The following is a 21683-nucleotide window of genomic DNA, read 5'->3' on the forward strand; positions in this document are numbered from 1 at the left end:
GGGGATTACATCATCAAGGTAATGCTGGCCGTTGAGGTTGCCATGAAAAAAACACCAGTCCGACGATGCGGCCACTGCCACAAAGGCCAACCCAGATACTCACTTTCTCATGTTGAAAGTTGCGCTCGTAATTGAAGGAGGTGGATGTTGTGTGGGGATATACATGTTTGTACTCTTGAACATTGTGTGCGTTGACTTTTCTGTCGAGAGAAAATCCAGCTTCATCATCGATGACAAATCCCACATCTGCTTGCACCTGGTTGATGACCCACTGACAAAAATTCATCCGTCTTGGCAAATCCGACAGTAGCAGCCGATGTCACAAGCGCATTTGGTAGGGGTGCATGCCCAGGTCCAGCTGAGTGATGCGATTGAATGTGGCATGTGGTAGGCCCAGTCCATTCCATCTCACACTGACATGCGGGTTGGCATCCAGCTACGCCTCCACCAGTGTTATTTTTTCCGCCGACCTCGCTGTCAAATGTCGCCAGGAACACCCTCGATTAAGATTGAGGCTGGTACCCTCCCTCCGGTTCTTTCGCAGGTTTCTCCAGATAGTGCTAGCTGCAGCTGGATCTCGATCTGGGAATCGCTGCATAAATGCATCGATAACACCATTTACTCTTCCAGTACGGATGTACTCCATGACACAAAAAACTCTCTGCTCGTTAGTTAGCTGAACACCGACCATGATCAATGTCTGACGAATAATAGTTGACAGTTCACAATTACACAAGTTAATTAAGCACATCTGGAAAACTGTTTAGCAAGTAAACACTTTTCTTGCTATCAGTTTGTAAACATTTTTACCAGCTAAATGCACATGTCCAATTCCTAAACATCAATTTTCAATGGCTAAACACTATCCGTCCTCCTGCTAAAAATGTTTAGCATGTAAACATGTTTACAAACTGATAGCAAGAAAGTGTTTAGAATTGTATTTTCTCGCTAAACACATGTTTGTAGGCCAGGCAATTATCCACACAGAAGCAATTAGGCTACCTTTGTCCCAATGCCTAAAATTGAAAACTTGGTCCCATGGTCAATTTAACATCTCTTGGAAAATTACTGTTTACTCTGTCCAAAATTATCAGATTTGGACGTTTGATGTTCCATTTTCAAATGAAAAGGCATATATTTCTTTCAAGCCATACCTATATTATCTATGTTGATTACGCATTCTACATGTAAGACTCAGTGGTACAACCAGGATTTGGCTTGGGGAGGGGGGGGGCTCATAATTTTTTTTCCAAATTTTTTAGAAGTTAAATTTTTTTCAACAATTTTGCCCTAAGGCTGCGTCTTGAAATTGAATGGGCGTCAGCACCCGTTCTTTCTGAAGGATCCTTTTTTAACAAAAGAGCCCTTGACAATCCGTCCCAGCACGGGCCAGAACGCTTCATTTAAATAACAAAAGGTATGAATATGTCCGATCTTCTGCAGACCCGCTGGGCCAGGCTCAGTGCCAGAGAGACTCATCTCACCAGCACATGAAGGAATGTGATGTGACTAGTATTTTAATTGCGCAGTAATGTATACAGGTTCAACCTTCACGCGAAGCGAAGTCAAAATTACGTCTTGACATTTGCTGCAAACTAAATTCACCATTGTTAAAGTGATCAACTTTTAATATGCGCCAAAAATTGGCGTTGGCTTTCGCACTAGTGAGACCGGCCTTTATTCATCAATTTTTCACTAGCATTCACGAATTCTCTTACCAAAGACTAAACAACAAGAGGATTTAAAACCATTGTCATGATATAAAAAATACCTTTGGTTCGAGTCACCCACGCGACGGACCCTTTTTTTTAAGCGAAAAAATGCGACTCAACAAAATGGTATTGGTTTGGATGGGGAAAAAAATATTACGATAACGACTTCTAATCAAATTGGTCAAATGCAACATCGCCGATTGCCCAAAAATGTATAAGCCTTTTCAGCAAGTGATTTTTTTCTGGTTTTATCCGAAAGAAAACATGGTGGTTTAACGTCAGTTTGCGTATCCAGTAAGTTAGTGTGTCGTCATCTCAATTCAACCATGTGTACTTCACACAAGGTAGCATAGCAAAGTAAAAATGTGCCAAGCATTCTGAGCAAGTCAGTGTACCAGACGTTTTTCAAATTTAAATCCCAAAGGGCATCTAGGTCACTCGCTTATTGTGACAACGGTCGCGAGAGTTGCAACCTGACTGATAGTCTACTACCGCATGTATTATTGTACGCGGATGGCATTGGTCCATTGCCAGACTTACATGAAGTCTGGCACGCAGTAACAGTTATAACGTGTGCACGCATGTTGCGTGTTGTTGCGTTGTGTGGAGCGGGATCGGCCGTTGCCAGACTTGCTTGACACGTGGTAATGTGCGCACACATTATCCCTGTTGCTGCGTTGTGCAGATGTGGAGAGGGATCAGAACTATACTTTAACCATGCCAAACAAGTAATGAACGGTGGGCTGTGTGGCATTGTCTTGCCGCATCGCGGTGTTTTCTTCGCGCGTCTGGACAGAATGAAGGTCAGGGGAAAAAAATCGCAACTTTGTTGTTATGAGTGGTATAGACCTGACTCAAAAATCAAGTTATTGTTTATTAAATGGGGATTCCTTTGATATCAATTATTCTGTTAGTATTGAATATTGAGATTTATAAATTATGTGAAAATGATAATGTCAGTCTTACAGAATTGAAACTCCTAAGTTGGCCATTTTGATCAACTTGGAATGCAAACACCATTGATTTTGTTGTGTACTCCTCTTTACAGTGACACAATAATTGTATAAGATTCATAAAAAAAAAATGAAATTTACCGTTGTGTATCTTGCTTCACATGTATTGGCTCCAGAATTTTTTTTTTTTTAAATAAAATGTCGTGCCGACCGACCGACCAACCCAATTCTTTTTTAACCTTGTGACATAGAAGACGTGTGATATACTCCGCTCTTGCTGTCCACCATGTCTAGGAAAGATTTCGGAGCTTCAGGGCATTTTTGACTTCTTCTAGATATTTGCTAAGTACAGCATTCCACTTTGTGCTACCCGAGAAGAACACCTACAACTCCTGGATCACATTAAACATCTCCTGCATAATGAGACTGCTGTTGCAAGCATGCTCAACATCAGTGTTGGTCCTGTGTGCCTGGCAAGGTACATATGGAACATGCCTATCTTTGTTTATGGCTTGGACACCATTTCTGCAACTTGACAATATTGGATGCAAAATCATATGACTGGAAAGCCAACTTCTCGGTATCCAGACCATTCCCTTCTAATGGATATCTTTTGCCTGACCCTCACCAGTCTTTCCCTTGGTTTCTCTGACTTTCAAGAGACTTTATTTCACATTTCCTTTGGCGTCAACAAAGCGAACAGCAACTGCCATTGGAAGTATCAGGGGTTCCAAAAAAAGAGAGAAAAGTACGGCCGCACTCACATCCTCACTAATCTGGGAGTGGACATCTATGCCCAAAAGATCAATGAATTCATTCTTGGAGGTTGGACTCAATGTATGTTGTGTGGTAAGGTCGCAGACGTTTCTCTTCAAGCCACTGTTCCATCACTGGAGAATGTTGTGCCAACAGTTGGATGATCTGCCACAACCAATATGTAAGATGTAAACATCTAAGTTATGAATAAAGTCAAGTAAATACTCTATATTATATCAAATTCCATCAGTTCGTTGAGTGCGGAACTGCCAATCCAAAGTGGATCGACAAATCAATAAAAAAAACAAGTGGAATTGGTCATAGTGCGACAAAACTTTACTAACGAAATCAGAAGATGGACACATGGTCGGCCGACTGCTTTCATTAGCTTTATACTCCTGCAGAAGCATGGTGTGAGTAGTGTTGTATTCCCATCCAAAGCTCATTAAATTTCGAACTGTTAATAGCATGTAACTCTTTGGTTGTAGTTCAGATGAAATAATGTGAACTAAAAACCCGAGAGCTGATACAAGAAGACAGGTCAGGTTTGCTTTGTTTTTGCAATGTTGTTTGAGAAAAAAATGAAATGTATGAAATTATTCAGATGATTACTTTGATTTCTTAATCTGGTACATGTAGCTGCTTTTACTGTAGTATTCATTGAAATTGCATGAAATTGATCTCACAAACTCTTCTCCACAGGTTTCAAATATGCTAAAACCCAGGAGCTTCAGGGGTTGACCCCCGGCCATTGGACGCTCCATTCGCACCACGCTTTATTTGGTTACAAAATATTTTCCTTGGTTTTTTTTATCAGCACCCATTCTCATGCATGTAACTACATAACGAGACGAAAAAGTAAATAAGGTTGGTTATGATAACCAACGATACTGAATGAAAACAACAAACGCGATGTAATTGATACTATGAGCAATAAATGCTGCATATTGCTGGTCTCGAGTCGAGACCCTGACAATTTCTTTGGAATGACATCCTGTGTCACTGGAAGTTCGAGATATAAAATTTGATGCAAGTACTGAACACATTAGTGCTCGTTACATTCAGGAATGTAAGTGGAAGGTGTCAAACACATTGGAAGCGATCCGTGGCTACATGTATGTATATAGCCACGTTCACAGGTCTAGCACACGGGGTGCCAGAAGTAGATCCAGACCCAGATCAAGATCACTTCCAAAATCTGATTGATTTGCACTTGTACCAAGGACCACCCCTAAAACAATTCTCATACAATTACGTACATAACTTTTTAAGTTGTCGTGTTAACAGACAAACCAACCAACAGACCAAGGTATAACCTCCCAGGCACAGGTAATTAGAAAAAGATTGACTGATGTACCATACATGCCTTTTTGTAAATTATACAAAACAAATTGCTGTGTGTTTTTTCCTTCAGAAAAGAAACATTACAAATCTAAAAGGGGATATTTTTTCTTTGTCATTATTCAGGTGTTCAGAAATGGTATAGAAGTGTCAACATTAGATCTCAGCAATGAAAATGCATGTAGCTGGATGATGTTTGTACGGTTAGCAACTACATTTGATGAACAGAACTTGGTTGCCTATCAGTTTAACGAGGACATCTACTTCGCTACTTGTAAAGTAAGTGAATATAGTGAAGCAAAATCAAATTTCCAATTTTTAGAATATTACTTTTTTTATTTATTTATTATTATTATTTTTATTATTTTTACTTTCTTGGATCTGTTGTTAATATTTGGGTCTTTCCGTGAAGTTGGGATATGCTTGTAAGATTTTAACACAGTTTAAGATAAGGTATACAGGGTCACTTAGTGTACTTGTTTATTGTTGATTTTGATAGTAACGGTTTTAACCCTAACTCCCTAGCATGATTTACCAGGAACCATACCCATCCTGGCAAATTCCAACACCATATGGGAAACTGCACGCACATATTTCTGATTTTGATTCTGGAGGTGTGCCAACCCAATGTAAAAGACTGTCAGTTTAGGGGTACTGTACCCATCCTAACAGATTCCGACAAAACATGCCGTTGGGGTTTGATGGGTTTAGTTCTGTTAGGGATTAAAGAAAGTTTCAGAGCATTTAGATGTTATTCGGCATGATGTCTTAAGAAAAACAGGTTAACATTGCTACATGAACACCACCATGTTTGGTAAATAGTTTGGTAAATATTTTAACATTTTTGGCTCAAATCCCCCCCCCCATTACCCCAAGTAATTAGTTGAGAACAGTACAGACCATTCTAAATTTCGGAAGTTTAATGTAACATTTTAAAAAGTTTGACACTTTCCATCAGCTAGCGGATTTCTTAAAATAGCACTAAGACTTGAATTAATATGCCTAAACTGCAAGTTTAGAGTGCAGAGATGAAACTTTTCTGATTTTCATCGGAATCCGACTTTTTATGAATTTTCCAACGAAATTTTTGATTTTCTTACAATGTGTCCCACAAAATTTGATTTTGTAACGATTTTTTTCACAAAATGTCATTTTATTTCAATCATAATTTCGAAGAAAAGTCAATGAAAAGTTGATGGAAATGGCACGTTAAAATCATCGCAAACGTAGTTTTAATCTCTTTCACCAGTCGTTATTGGAGTGTTTCATCAGTAGAAACACAGGCCATAACACTGATCGGAGCCTTCTCCGGCTGGACAAAAGGTTAAACATTGACAGGTGACATGGAAAAATAACTGTGTCGCACGTGCGTGTGAAGATGATATGCAATGGTACCAGCGTACCTACCGCACCGTACCATCCGCTAGCACATGGCCGGTCGGGAACGGGTAGCCTTGTGAATGATCCAGTGGATAAAATCATTATGTTGTGCGATTTTCGGAGGTTTCAGATTTAGTTGTACAAAATGCAATGCTTTAACCTAGGGGGTATGCAAAATCGTATTAAAATTGGAGGATTCAGGACTGTTAGGGTTAAAAATCGTGATGATTATCTCGAGAATAGCGAAGAGAGCATTAGCGAAACATTTCACTGGCATTTGTTGGAAGAGAAAGACCATAATGTGCCTATCAATTGTTTCCCCCACCCCTCCCCTCCCGGGTAAAATTTTGTTGGAATCAAAATAAAGAAGGAGTCGGTGTCCAGAAATTGGGTATGAAGTGTATGGTACATGCACGTGCATGTAACTGTAGCGTGGCCCAGATTTCGGTCACGTATTTTTGTTTGGCCTATTTTCCGATTTTTTTCGCCTTATGCCAGTTTCATCTCTGCCCGAGCCAAAGGCGAGGGTAATTATCAGCACCCAGACTCCAAGAGGTCTTAAACAGAGTGATTAATACCGAGTCGACCAAGCACATATTTATTCCCATTCATAAATACCTTTTCGGTCAAAAAAATCAAAACTTTTCGGTCAAATAACTACGATATTGTTCAACAAGTTTACTTCATGTGTTTTGAAACACCCCTCTAGCTAAATAATGGAGTGTCCAGCTAGCGAGTAAGCTGTAAAACAACTCCCTTTATGAAGATAAAACAACTCCCTTTATGAAGATTGGCTTGCGCGTACTGCGCGATGTCGCACACAATGCACCTGGGACGTTGCGTTGTGAATTTAGGACTATAAAATTCTGACTCACCGGTAGTATTGCGCATGCCTACGTGAGGATTGTGAACGTTCAACCAATAAAATGGTAAGAGGCACTGGATTTTTAGGAGTCCAAATTTCATGTGACACTTTAAAAGTGTTTAAGACCAGCTAGCCATGTCTTTATCATCCGTTTAAGACTGGCCACATGACAGGCTCTCGACCAATAGGAATGGGTAAACTGTCTTACGTATTTATAAATTATAAATATAATGGTAAATACCATCCTACTGCTCAGAAACATTCTGAGGACTTAAAATAAATATTGATAATAATAGCATTCTGGTTACTCTGAAGCAAACCCTTTTAATAATGCATTATGTCCAAATGTCACAAAATGTTCCCCAACTTCATGGAAAGAAAAGAAAGTTACATTGTATTAATTAAATTCATCTTACAGGAAGAAGACAACCTGGTACCCGCTAATTGTAGAGACAAATAAGGCCCTGGGTCTGAATGACTTGGCTAGTGGCTGAAATAACAAACGGGTGTATGGGAAGAGGGCGATGGGCACGAGTGAAGCCGTAGCCAAGTTGGCTGACACCATGCATGTGACAACAACCTTTCAGCAAGCAAAAGTGTTTGCTATTAAAAGAGCATGTGAAAGCTCTATCTTGGCATTCTCTTACAGATTAAAGCGAGGTGTGAAATGGTTATGAATGTAATGTACTTCTTGTCAATTCTGAACAAACATTCATTTACTGTAAATTGTCAATAAAAAAATGTGGTAAATCTAAATAATAGGCCTATGCCTAGCCTGCCTAGTGTGCTTTTTCCTTGTATATAATTTGTATAGTGCTTTTGATCTTTGTAAAACAGGCACAGTAGTTTCTTTGTGAAATGTCGGAGACATTATTTCCCTTCGGCTAGTGGGACGACCCCCCCCCCCCCCCCCCCCCGACAAATGGAAAGATATCAAATTATTAGAGGCTATGGTGCGTTCGCTTAGCTTCCTGTGTATACACCGGGGTTACACCCGGGAAGCCACGAGATGAGGCTATTGACACTGTGGTGTATTTGCTTAGGCACTCTTGAAAGTTAAGGTCAAAGTTTTTTGGGGGCGCAACTTTAAAGTCTGCTTCACTTGCACATATTTAGTTTTATCACTGTAACGAGATCAATAATCGCTGACATCGGAGTACATGCTCTGAATTATTCATTATTACTGAATCCAATGCAGCACCATTAATAACTGGCAATATTTGTGTCATAAATCTCTCCACTATACTCACTTTGCATTCAAGTTTTTGCCATCTTTAGTCTTTCTATCATGCTTCATCGCTTCAAGGCACCATATAACCCCACTTCACTGTTGGAATCCCTCAGACTCCTGACGACAGGCAGAATATATTGTCCAAAACGTTGAGTACCCTCCGGTTCTTTTCAGAACCACACATACTCACAGAAGAGATTTTGCCACATGGTGCTACTGCAACAACTTCAAATCTCATTTAGTCTTCCTATCAACGAAACCGTCTGCTTACGTCAAACACACCCGGGCAGCAACCAGAGACCTGCTTGCGAACTGGGGAAGTGGTGTACCGTGACACCGGAGCAAACACGAGGATCGCATGATGGATAATCGAACAGGCTCCTGAAAGTTTTACTTACTGTAAGCTAAACGAATGCACCCGTAGCCAATCAAAAGACAAAGTCATTAAGACGCAACTGATTATGTTCTCGCTTGGTGTAATGGTCTACAACGTGGCCAGTGGGGCGAAATTCATAGCTATCTGGTTAAGCTTCAAAAGACCAGCTTCCTGAATGTGTTGTTTGTACCGCCTGAAAGACGTAAAATCCTATACACCTACGTTGGTTCTGTTCGCTAGTACCCCCTGTTTGTTCTGCCCCTTAATAGGTAAGAGTGAATGTATTGTTTTTAGTTTTTCGTGGGAGTGCACTAGCGGCACATTTTGCACGCAAGTCTGATGATAAATTGACCTTCCGGAATCTGGATTGTGTTGTTTAAACCGCATGGAAGACGCAAAATTCGAATTATCAGTTTTAGTGGTAAAAACCTTGTGGTAGGATACGGGCGATTCACAATGCAGTGCGCCACCAAGAGTTTGCCACAGAGAGTTCATTTTTCCCTGTGCATTGTTGGAGATGGTCGACAAATTCGCAGCACCGGACATTTGAAATTGTTAGTTTTTTCCATTCAGTAGTTTCGTAAGCGTATGTTTCGAGGATCTGTTTGCCCTTTTCTTTTCTTCTTATCAATATGGTGTTTTCTGTAAGGTGAAAGAACGCTATGCTCCAATCTATAACATATTAGTACGGAAGCGTATTTAGGACATGACCGAAAATATTTTTTAGGCCCACTACTTCACCCGGGCGGATTACTATTTCGCCCGGGCGGATTACTATTCCGCCCGGGCTGACCGGGCTGATTACTATTCCGCCCGGGCGGATTACTAATTCACCCGGGCAGACTACTAATTCGCCAGGGCAGATTACTAATTCTCCCGGCCGGGCAGACTACTAATTCGCCCGGGCAAATTAGTAATCCGTCCGGGCGAAATAGTAATCCGCCCGGGCGACATAGTAATTCGCCCGGGCGAATAAGTAATCCGCCCGGGCGAATTAAACTCCACCCGTGATGTCACCCTATTGTCCTAGCGCTCCATTATTTTGCACGAATGGAGCGTTGGAGGCGATACCTCTCCATTCTTTTGGAGGGTAATAATGCCTCCATCACTCCATTCCTACAAAATAATGGAGCAGGAAATAAAGAAACACCAAAAATTACACAATTATAGTTTTGCACAGTTGCAACTTTACTACACCTTTTGTCAATGATATTTCTTATATATTTCGTACAATGCTTAATACGTAAGTCAAGAACCATTTTTTTTTCGCACAGAATTTTCTCATAAGTCCTACACCGTTTCTCAAGTGGAATTTTATGCATTATTCGTACGATTACGTGAAATTTAGAACCATTTATGTTTCTTATATAGCATGCTACACCGTTTCTCAAATAGAATTTTATGCATTTTCTTATACAATTCCTTACAGTGTTAAGGCGAAAGTCGCGTACCATTTTTTTTTCTTTTACAGAATGTTTGTATATAGTAATGTTACATGCAACAATGTTTTGACAAGGTTCGCAGTACAGTTTATATCTCGATCTTGTTCCTGGGTTTCAATGCTAGCATGCAGTCCTAGAAATTCTTGATCGGCAAGAACTCATCATCCTGAAAAAATGTGTAGGTCTTTTCCATGGTGTCCAAGAACATTTGAAGAAAAATCACAAGTTCGTGCAATGTAAACCCGGAAGACTTGTAGCCGTTTTGCTTAAAAAATTAACCAAAATCTTAATCTTGCAATTTTGAGTGGTTTTAGCTCGTCCTTCCTTGTCCAATGATGAGTAGTTATAGTCTCGAGTTGCGTTGGTTACGAAGTAGTCCGACTGGAGACTGCCCGCTAGTTTGGACCTTCTTCGTAACACTATCCACAGTCTGTAAAGCCAGAATTAGAAGAAAACAAAATCAGAAAAGTAGTTTTTGGGTCAAACAATTAGACGGAAGCATAAGGTCATATTCCTGTAAATCCACTTAAGTCTTACAAAGCCGTAAAAGGCACAGGGTAGCTTTGACAATTGCAAAGTGACGACACAGAGAGCTTCGAAATAGAACAGTCTTAGTGCAAACACGATTTCTGAATAAACTTCATCAGATAGCAAATTAAACAATAAAGCTTAATGTATCTGACATTATCATGCTAAAAATACAACATTTAAATTTTTGATTTTATTAGCTGTTATTTTTACTTGACAAAAAGGGTAACTTTTTACCTTTATACTCATACATGCAATCTTCATATTCATTTGGAGTGTCGAAATGAACTTTTATATGTCACAGGCAAAGTTTGAAGCAGCCAGTAAATTATCATCCGATATATCCACGGAGCTAGTTTCAGCACCTATCAAGGACGGTTTCCTGGCCCGCTATAATTCCACTGTATCCCACGTACGGCATTATTTCCTGGGGACGGATCTTCCAATACTATATATATCCTAAACCAAATAGATCTCGAGCCCACTCGGCTAAAAAGTCAAAGAAATCATGATGATCTACCAGTAGACACCGTTTTTCTTCATCAGAGTCTGACGAGGATTTGTCCAGGTTATAAATAAAAAATTTGTCCAATAATAAATCACCGAGAAGTTATTCCACAAGCCTAATTTCTACAAGCATTCCACTTAATTTCAGCATCATTATCAGCATCATTAATGGACATTTTCCCACACACTTTTATACCCATCATGAGGAGTTTTCAGGTTCCTATACAGCCATATGGTTGCGAAGGCGAAGCGTGGCCCCTTGATAAGCAAAGTTAATCCGATTACGTACTTAGACGCTATAACAGAGCAGTGAAATTCTTGAACCCCCAAAACATGGCCTTTTAAACGTTTTGTTTCTCAGAAAATATGCTCAGTATGATTGAAATGTTAAATTATAACGGAAGAAGAAATTCTAAACTTCATGTCAGTGAAAAAATCACTGTCATCGATGCCGAAACCTGAATACTGGTTACTGGTAAAGCTGACCTTTAAGTTGGGAAGAAATTGTTTGAAAATGTCCCCAAATCTATGTATTTATTTCAATTCCTAGGAATTTCATAAAGTTGTTATTTCAAGAGCAGTTGAACACTTCTATCATCTTAGTATATTCCGAATTTCAGCTTAATCTGTTGTTGTTAATGCTAGTGTTACACCTTGAACTATCTCCATGGAAAATTTCGATGAGGATTTTTTGCCGACCACACCACGCGCATGGTTTTCAGCAAAGATTCTATAGCACTGTAGGCGCTATAGTTGACCGATTTCGGCCTGGCAACACAATGGACGATCACATATTAGCATATTCATTAGCGTCACTCGGCGTGACTTGGCGTGGGTCTCAGTATTGTCCAATGGAAACCGGCAAAAAGGGTGATATTTATTAATTAATAACTTGTGAAGAAGGCTTTCTGCAAATTTTTACTGCACACCATAAGATTGACAGATATTGCAAACACCAGTGTTACAACTTTTAAAAATACACGTAGCCAGGCCTTTTTTTCCAATTTCAACGAAAAGTAATGAACATATCACAACGATTTTGAGCACTTACTTGGATCATTATAAGGGAAATTAACCCTGAAAGTTGCATGAAGATACGGTCTTCCAAACGGGAGAAATTAATTTTCAAAGATTTCGCCCACCGACGTGAACATGTGGTTTCATTCAATTTTTTTAGAAATTGCCCTTTAATAATAATAATAATAATAATCGGCATTTAAGAACGCTCTTTTTAGTAAACTAAATCACAGCGCTTTGCAACCACACGGCTGTATAATGTCCATCATCCACAAAACTCAATTGAGTATTCAGAAATTTCCAAACAGTTCTGCCTGGTCATGTATATTTCATTAAAAAGGCACTTCTAATTTCAAAACATCAGCACTGATCCTTGTGAAACTTAGATGCAAAATGCTTGAATGTTTGTTTGATTTATTGATGGGCTTTCATACAAGGTGGAGATTGGAGATTTCAGTGGTATTTGAAGCAAACAAAGTGCATCCTTATCCTGTACAAATGATCCTATATGCCTTTAATTTAAGAAAGTTTTGGTATTGCTTTGGGTTGAAGGGTAATGATTCATGTATGTGAAAAAGAACTACATGATTGTTGAACAATATTTCTTTAAAAAAGTGACTTTTTAAAGACACTTGAAAAGGACTTACTACCATTCAAAAGCATGTGCTACCTCTGTGTACAAAGTAAATGTTAAAGTTGAAAGTAGTTGATGTTCAGTATAGTACGAAATACAAGGTAAACCCAAAATGCCCCCGCTAGGTTGTAAACAAATTGTTTTATATGTGACTTTTACAGCCTGTGGCACCCCATGCAGAACTCAGAGTGTGGTATGCTTCAGACTATGCTCATACCATGAATGTGACATTACTGTGTGCAAATAAACCAGGTAAGATGATGTTTCTATGTATAGATCGTATGCGGAACAGCCATCTTGGAGGACATCTTTTGTTATTTATTTCAGTACAATGAATGCATAAAAGGTTAATTCATGCATAACAGCAAAACAAAGGCATTTGTCCTCTTAGATGGCTGATGTGCAAAAGGTCTGTTACTATTTCTTTCACCAAGTTTTCCCCATGGACAAATGATGTATTGGTTTAATATGACACAACTGTTGCCAAGTTTCTCTTTTGATCCAAATAGTACTTTACACTTAGCTTGCTGTCTCATAAATTGTAAGTATAAATTGTATCAAAATGTACTGAATATTTCATAAAGAGGCAACTACAAGGAAACATTGCCTCTATGAAAGAGGCCAAAATCAATACTGTGACAAGCACTATGACCTGGACGGCAAAGGACAGACAAAATATTTTTTGCTGTTTATGTGGACTTGCCCACGTCCACGCAAGGCTTCCCCCTCTCTGGAAACAGGTTTAGAGAGAATTTTGGGGTTAGGGTTATCTGTCGCATAATGAAGGTGAACACTCAAGGAAATCATGATAAAAAAAGATTTGGTTTGAGTGTTAACAGTGTGAGTAAAACAATGTTTTTCTCCGTTATTTTCGCCGGGTTTTTCTACACGAAAACAACGGAATTTCCACAATAGGTATGTAAGCGTTTGTTTATGGTGTAAATCGAGGACACACGTGCAACATCATCGGTGTATCGAGGACAAGAACCAAATCGAGGACGACCTTGATTAGAAAACGTGTACAAAACCAATGAGAGCTGTTGTGAAAAAGTTAAATGTACAAACAAAGGAAAAGGGAAGAGGAACACAAAATCCTTGGTCCACTTCACTCTACTTACCTGTAGAGCAATACTACTTATGCATATTCCCCCTACCGGCAGGTATTTTACGCTAAGAGTTATATACAATAGCGCCCTCTGGCGCCCTACCCATAATACCCCGCGGCAAGCGTGCCTCTTGAGCGTCCTCTTTTCTCTTAGCGGCAGGTGGGGTATGACGTATAAAAATACGCTCCGTATTTTCATTGTATTTTGATACCATTTTGTGCTTTTTAAGAGAAGTATTTGATTAGAGAAAGTGTAGTAGAGTATAGTAAAGGTAAAGGTAAAGGGGATGAACCTGTGTTCACAGGAACAGAGTGCCCATCTCTCTTTCGTTAGCGATTGGGCCAGACTCGTATGCTGCTGTGGGGGGATCGCCACACCACCTCCACACCGAGTCTGTTACCTTCCCAGCATTGAATAATGCCGGTACCCATTTAACACCTGGGTTGAGAGGAGTACTTGAGGTAAAGTGCCTTACTCAAAAGCACAACACGCATGGCCACAGTGGGGCTCGAACCCACAACACGTGCCCTCTATATAGAGTATAGTTTCGTCTTATTGAGTGATAAGTTCATTATTATGAAGCGTTTGGGGAGAACCGTCCCACGGGACGGACCGAGTTCTCTGCTGGTATCGCTCCGTCGTTACCACAGCCGAAGTCCCTCGTCCAGCACCCTCAGCCACTGCTGGCTTGGGGCATTGGCAGTTCCGCTGACCAGGACCTCGGTCTCCTTCTCCGGTCAATTCAGGCAGGACACCCAAACAGAAGGCACACTCCGGCAAGGTTCCTCCAAAACATACTTCCTGTACCGAAGTGAAGCCTAAAAAGGGCCGACAGGGCAAGCGTGGCTCGGGTACGAGCGCCGCTATAGCCCCCGGCTCTTCCCCGAACGCTGGGCAGCCCGAGGGGACTAGCCGCCATGCTCCAGTGGGCTCTAGTCACCCGTGCCCTCCTGACACAGTGCCGAGTACCACTGGTTGCCAGGACGGGCTGTTGCACGGGCTATCAAACCGACCAGCGCTCACTCAGCCCACGGGGCCTGAAGCGCTGTCGGCCGGGCAGGTTATAAGCGACGTGGAGCCGGTCGCCCGGGGATATCCCGGCCCGACGGCCCCCGGTCTATCTTGCTCTGAGGGACCATTCTCGTCATCGGACTTTTTCCATTGTTCGGGGGTCCCGGTGCCCAAGGTGTCTTCTGACTTGTCGTCAGACACTCCAGGGCGTTCTTCAAAGAAGAAGAGCAAGAAGAAGAAAGCTGATCGCCGATCACGCTGTTCTTCTTCGGATTCTGACGGCTCCTCTGACCGGTCCCACCGGGGCAAACGCTCCCGACGTGAGGACTCGATTTCGAGGTCTAATTTCCTGCAGGCATTTCAGTCTATTTCAGCTACGCTATCGGCTATGTCTGCAGGCCGCCAGGCGGGCCTATTGGTGGCCCCCCTGAAGCGGCGAGCTACGCCCCACAACCATCGGTTGTTGGTCTCGCCTCACAATCTTCAGTCACCGGTCACGGTTGGGTGGCCCGTGAACAACGGGACATACCGCACACGGTTAGCCTTGCTCCGGAGTCCCCGCCTGCAGTGAATGCTTCACAGTCATTGTTCATTGGTCACGGTTGGGTGGCCCAAGCACAACGAGATATACCACGCGTGGTTGATTGTACATCGGAGGTCGGCCCGCAGCGAATGCCTCATGTGCGTCGGCCGTGGGCCGCGGTTGGATGGACCAGGGACAACGGGACCTACCGCACACAGTTAGCCTTGCGCCGGGATCCCCGCCTGTGTTGAGTATTCACCCATCGATGTCTGTTGTCTCTGAGGGAGTTGCACAGCCACCACTGCGTGGTTCTGTACAATTTACCCCTCCAAACGGCTCTCGTTCACCAGAGTCTACTCGGCCCTCACAATCGGCTGATTCATCCGATGATGACGAAGAACCAGACCAATTACACCGGCTGTCCATCACTGAAACGGAACTTCGTTTAGTACAGAGAGACATGATACGGGTACTTAAATTACCCTTTGCCGATGAGCCCGCTCCGACCGATCATAAATCATTCAAGCGTCGGACGGGCTCCACATCTAACAGTGACAAAGTGTTCCCCAATCTTCCGTTGGATCAAGTATGTGTGAAACACATCGACAACATTATGTCAACAAATGGCGTCCATTCCTTAGACGGGAACAGGATTACTATTGTTTCCCGCAGGAAGATTTTGCCAAATTTTTCACCACGCCTTCCCTCCCCGACGCAGCAAAAGATAAGCTGGCGGCCGATGAGGGGAATTCGTCTTCCAGCCGGCCCTTTGTGGACAAGACGAGGGGCAAGCTTGAAGACACTTTGAAGAAGATAGACTCAGCTTCCCGTTTTGGCTTGCGTTCAACTTCATTCTTGCTTCTCCTCATGGAGTATTTAGCCTTAGGCTATGAGGACGAATCGCCGATTCCAGCGGACATGCTGACTGCGGCCCTTCATTGCCTTAACCATGGCCTTCGCACCGTGCTTGACCAGTTCGCATGCGTGTCGGCCTTGGCAACCTCCGCCCGCCGGGGTAACGTGCTTGACGCACTTTTCCTCCCATCGCGGGGTGCTCGCAAGAGACTTGAAACCCTCCCTTTGTCGGGTAAAGATCTCTTTGCTGGGAAATTCGAGGAACATATGAGAGATGAAGCCAAGCATCTGAAGGCTACTGAAAAGATCAACTTCAAGAAGCCTCCAGCCCCAGCGACCAAAGGACAACAGAATAAAGCCAAAACGTTGTTTGTTATCCCTCGATGCAAACCACTGAAATCTAGTCGTGGTGGTTTTCGTGGCCGCACCGATAACAATTCCGGTGTGCGTGCCACGCAGACTCACATGTTCTCCGGACAGCAATGGCCGCAATCCGGCTGCGGCTTCCGGGCGTCTTGAGCACCCCCCCCCCCCACCTCTCAACCTCACCCCGAGTCTTCACGCGGTTAGTGAAGACAGTCGGGGCCGCACTACGGAAACAAGGGGTGATGATTTTCATGTACCTCGACAACTGGATCATCGTGGGTCCATCTCAGACGGCCACGTCAGCGGCACTCAACCGGACATGGCGTCTTGCGTCGGATCTCGGGTTTATCATCAACACCGAGAAGTCCCACCAACTTCCGTCCCAGTTCCCATTCTTTCTTGGAGCATCACTCGACCTCAAGAAAAGATTGGCTCGTCCTACAGAGGAACGGATTGTAAACCTTCAGAAATGTGTATCCCTGGCAGGCCTTTCTCAACGAGCTGCAGCCATTGCAGCCGGCAGCAGACGAGCATCGACCAGGAAAATTTATGACAGTAGACTACGCCATTTTTACAGATGGTGTAGAAGCCGATCTCTGCATCCCTCTGATACTTCTGTAGGGGAGGTTGCAGACTTCCTGGTATACCTTTTTGAAGGTAGCCTTACTACTGCCACGATTAAGAATTATCGTTCAGCCATAGCAGCTATTCATGGTGGCTTTACGGATGGTTCTTCAGTATCAAATAACCAAGCTCTCAGCCAAGTCCTCAGGGGAATGTTTGTTTCACGCCCCCTGATGCGTAGGTTATTACCAACATGGGATCTCTTCAGTGTTTTATCAAACTTAACGAGACCCCCATTTGAACCGATTGTTGCAACTGTCCATTAGGGTTGCCTTTCTGTTAGAAGTGACTACGTCTAGACGCCGTAGCAAACTGCATTCACGTACCGTAGAGACAGGTCACATCCGGTGGGAACCGGGGGGTGTGCGCTTGATCCCTAAAGCAGGGTTTTTGACAAAGAATCAGTCGGAGGATTTTTCTTCTCCTGACATCATCGATGAATCGAGGACAGGAACCGAATCGAGGACGACCTCGATTAGAAATCGTGTACAAAACCAATGAGAGCTGTTGCAAAAAACTTACAGTATAAACAAAGGAAAAGGGAAGAGGAACAATAAAAAATCCTTGATTTACACCATAAACAAACGTGCTAGTGTATGTGTATGTGCTTCTCGTTTTATAGGGTGGGGTGGGATGGGAGTAGGGGTTGGGTGAAAATGGGTAGGGGGAGGGTTGTGGTGGGTGGGGGAGGGGTTGGGGTGGGGAGTTGGAGTAGGGGTTGTTGGTTGGAGTAGGGGTGGGTGGGGGATCCAAGGTAGGGGTGGGGTAAGGATGGGGATGGGGGAAGTGTGGTGATGTGGTACATGTATACACGTGTAAGGACATTTGTTTACTTTTTGTGTTGGCATTTAATGAAACAGACCCCTTCAACTTGGCACACCATCCTGAATCCTCATGCATTTGTGGAAATTTCAATTTGTACAGGGTGAGTCGAAAAAGCGGAACCCAAACCCAAAGACTTACTTACTTATATTCTCCATGTTGTGAATTGTTGTAATTCTTCATGGCCAGTTTCTTCTTGAAATACCATGGGTATCTATCTGATCAAAATCTGGTTAACTCCGTTTTGTCTTGCATTGTATGTCTAAGTTGCATAGTGTCTATTCCAGTAGATTTGTTTTGGGTGAAGAGCAGTATTTTTATCCACTGATCGTTGCTCATTCGTGTGACGTTTGACATATTGCAGCATTTGTACCTCACAGTATTGGTCTGAGGTTGAGGTTTTGCAAATGCGGTGTAGATCAAGGTTGGAGTATTTACACGAGAAGTCGTATTCTGAAGGAGGTTCTCTCGACTGGTTTGGACAGGTTTTTCCATTGACTTGGATTTTCTTGGCGGGATTTTGCCACCATGGCCGCCAGGCTGAAAAAGCTGAAAACTGTTGTGGATCATACCGCGAAGGAAAGGTGTAAATTGCCTGGAGTTTTTTTTTCACCTTAGGTAAGGTCCCACGATTGGACACCGTAGAATAGTCGACTACGGACGTGCGCCTAGAGGTATTTGACGCGGAGGGAGAGTTTAAGGTTTTTGTTGGTAAAGACGTGTTTTAGTTCAGACCATTTAGCTTGGGCTGCGGTGATGCGAGCATCGAGGTAGACATCAGCTTGGTTGCTTACCATCTGGCCAAGATACCTGAACTGTGTTACATTTTTGATTATGTGATTTTGAACGTTGAAAAGCGACTCCGATTTCATTGTTTCAGGAGGGGTGTTGAAAGACATCGTTTCCATTTTAGTGAAAGAGAAATTGAGACCAAAACGGAAAGCAGTCGCATGGAAGGTAGTGAGGAAATCTTGCAGTTTAACAGCTGAGTCAGTGAAAACAACCATGTCGTCAGCGTAGAGTAGAAATTGCTGCCTTTTTCTTCCAGCGGCGGGGTGGTCTCGTCGATTTGTTCGGTTTGTACACTCGTTTGGTATGGCGAACTTGATGTCAATACCAATTCCCTCGGGGTGTAGCTTCTCGTTATCGGAGATGATGACTTTGATCACAGAATCAAAGTAGAAATTGAACAAAACGCATGATTCTAGAACTCCTTGTCGACAACTCAACGTAACTTTAAACTCTGAACACTCATTCGCACCAGCTACTATTGCGGTGGTGTTGGTGTACAGAGATTTGAGGACATTTGAAAGTCCACTTCAGGGACTCCCTTACCTGTTAAACCTGCAATATGCATATTTCTCTAAGCCTTAGGTTCCACGCTAGATTTTAAAACCACACAAGGGTGCCCTCCATCACCCGCCCCCGCTCCCGCCTACGGCCAACTCGTCCTCTTTTCTCTAGCGTTCATGGAAGACGAACGTGTTTTCGAATCTCCTACGGACGTATCCTCTGCTAGAGTGTTTTTTGTGTACATTTTGAAAGAAATTTGTGAGTTATTTCTTTTGTGAGTTATACTACAAGATTCGGTGCTTCTGGTAGAGTGCCAGGTTTTGTTTTTGTTACGTTTACAGGTTTGTGTACGGAGTACATTTGCTGTTGATTTTGTTAATAAAGAAGTCAAACACGAGGTGTGTCGTTTTCTTCTTGTTTTATATACCGCATGGTGTGCTTGCGTTGGTTTTGTATAATACGTTCAGAATAAAATAATACGTACAGAGTACGCTGGTTATCTGTTTATTAATAAAAGAAATACATGGGTTGTGTCAGGTTTTCTTTGGGGTTGTTTTGTGAATCTACAGTTTATTTTCACGTTAGTAATGGCGGACACACGTCAAAGTAAGCGTGGTGTGACGCCAAAGAATTTCGTTCCATGTTCTTCTTGTCATTTTCTTCTTGAAAGTTGAACTCTCCTGCTATCATTATATGATTGGCATCATAAACGATATGTTCCAGCAATGAAGAAAATTCTTGCATAAAGAGTGTAGCTGTGGGCTTTTTGTTGAGCAATCTTTGAGGTCTGTATACAACTATGAGTCGGAGAGGTTTATTGGAAGGTGAATTAATGGACAAGTCGATGTGTTCAAAGGCATCATATGCTGTTACTTCATGCCGACGAACATGGACCCACGTCAGATAGGGACCCACGCCGGGTTTCGGCAGCGGTAGCGGTCCCCAGTACCGAACAACCCTCGGGGAATGAGGAAACTTTTCCCTCGAGACAAAAACGTGATCGCCAGAAACAGCCCCCAAGGGGGGAGGGTGATTCCTCGGTGGATTCGGATGAATCATCCTACCAATCCACGACCGACCAGCGATTGTGCGTGGTCATGAATAGCCTAACTTCGGCTATTGGGCCTAATGGCAAGCATGGTGGATGCGCCCACTACAATTACATCTACTTGCCCACTACCGACCGTGCATTCACCAAATCCAACGGCCAGTGCCAATCCCAAACTTGATTCGCCCCCATCTGGACTGGTGGTCTCAGCGAACAAACGTCAAGGGCTGATTTAAAATTGGTGATCGTGTAGTGTAGGGCCCGGTTCCTAACTTAAGGAAACAAATTCCACTTTAAAATTATTAGACAGACCGAACTAGTTGGTTCTCAATAAACAGGTATGTCATAGATAGAGGGCAGGGTTTTGATTTTGTTAAAGGAAATTTAGGGGGTAAAATGACGATGACAAGTGCGGCGACACAACACACAATCCGAAAATAAAGATGCCGATCACCGCGGCCGCGTGATGTACCGTGAGTAAGCACGGCGCGCTGAATCTCAAGGTACAAACCGCGCAGGAAAATCGTGATTTCTACCTCAAGAAACTGTTCGAAATTGCAAAATGGGTGTCATTAGAATTGAGAAGTCTGCTTTTGATTATAAAGGTGATTTTTTTAGCAATAAAAAAACATTTTGACTCTAATTTGATCAAAACAAAACAGGGGCCCTACGCTACACCATCGCCATAAAATTTTCCCACACGTACTGACGGGTTTTCCCGACGAGTTCCGTCACACCCGAGCATGCCCTGATGAGCACTAAAAACTTGTCTCGTGGCAATTATTGCTGAATAGTTTTGTTCTAAGAACAGACAGGTCCTTTTACTGTGCCAAACTTTTATTATAATTAATTTTAGCAACAAGCTGACAAGTAGCTACCGTAAAAAAATAATAACTTTTTGATTCGCGACTGCCATGAATATTCATATTGTGGAGGGATCCATTAATTTTGTAAAGGGGTGTTTTATCCTCTTTTGGAAGATTACATCATTTTTCGTATTCATTTTCTACGAAAAAAAAATATATTGCAAAAATTACGAACTTATTCTGAACATGGAAAGGTTTCAAGACTCCTGAAAAAGTATTTTTTTAAATTCTGATACGGTGAAAAAAACTGAAAATGCTGGTGAATTTTGCCGAGGATAGCACACCCTTCACCGCAATTGGTTTGGTCCAAACGTACTACGTCACGCTGGAACACGGCGCAGCAGGGCCAGAGATACCAGCCTCGACTCCATGGGCGCGTGCGCGTTCCTTACACTAACCCCTGGCCATGATTATGACCTAAACGACG

The 21683-nt window shown here is 42.6% G+C and overlaps 1 protein-coding gene across 12 annotated transcripts in view; it reads left to right on the forward strand.

Moving 5' to 3' along the window:
* The window catches only part of LOC119728692 (zinc finger protein 271-like), a 149734-nt gene that overhangs the window by 51097 nt on the left and 76954 nt on the right, over nucleotides 1-21683 (forward strand). For all 12 annotated transcript variants that reach the window (XM_038201024.1, XM_038201023.1, XM_038201026.1 and 9 more), the window contains 2 exons: nucleotides 4889-5041; nucleotides 12904-12994. In XM_038201024.1, coding sequence (XP_038056952.1) covers nucleotides 4889-5041; nucleotides 12904-12994 — 244 coding nt within the window. The remainder of the gene's footprint in view (nucleotides 1-4888; nucleotides 5042-12903; nucleotides 12995-21683) is intronic.

The sequence above is a fragment of the Patiria miniata genome, unplaced genomic scaffold, assembly GCF_015706575.1.
Source record: "Patiria miniata isolate m_02_andy unplaced genomic scaffold, ASM1570657v1 HiC_scaffold_20, whole genome shotgun sequence".
NCBI lineage: Eukaryota > Metazoa > Echinodermata > Asteroidea > Valvatida > Asterinidae > Patiria > Patiria miniata.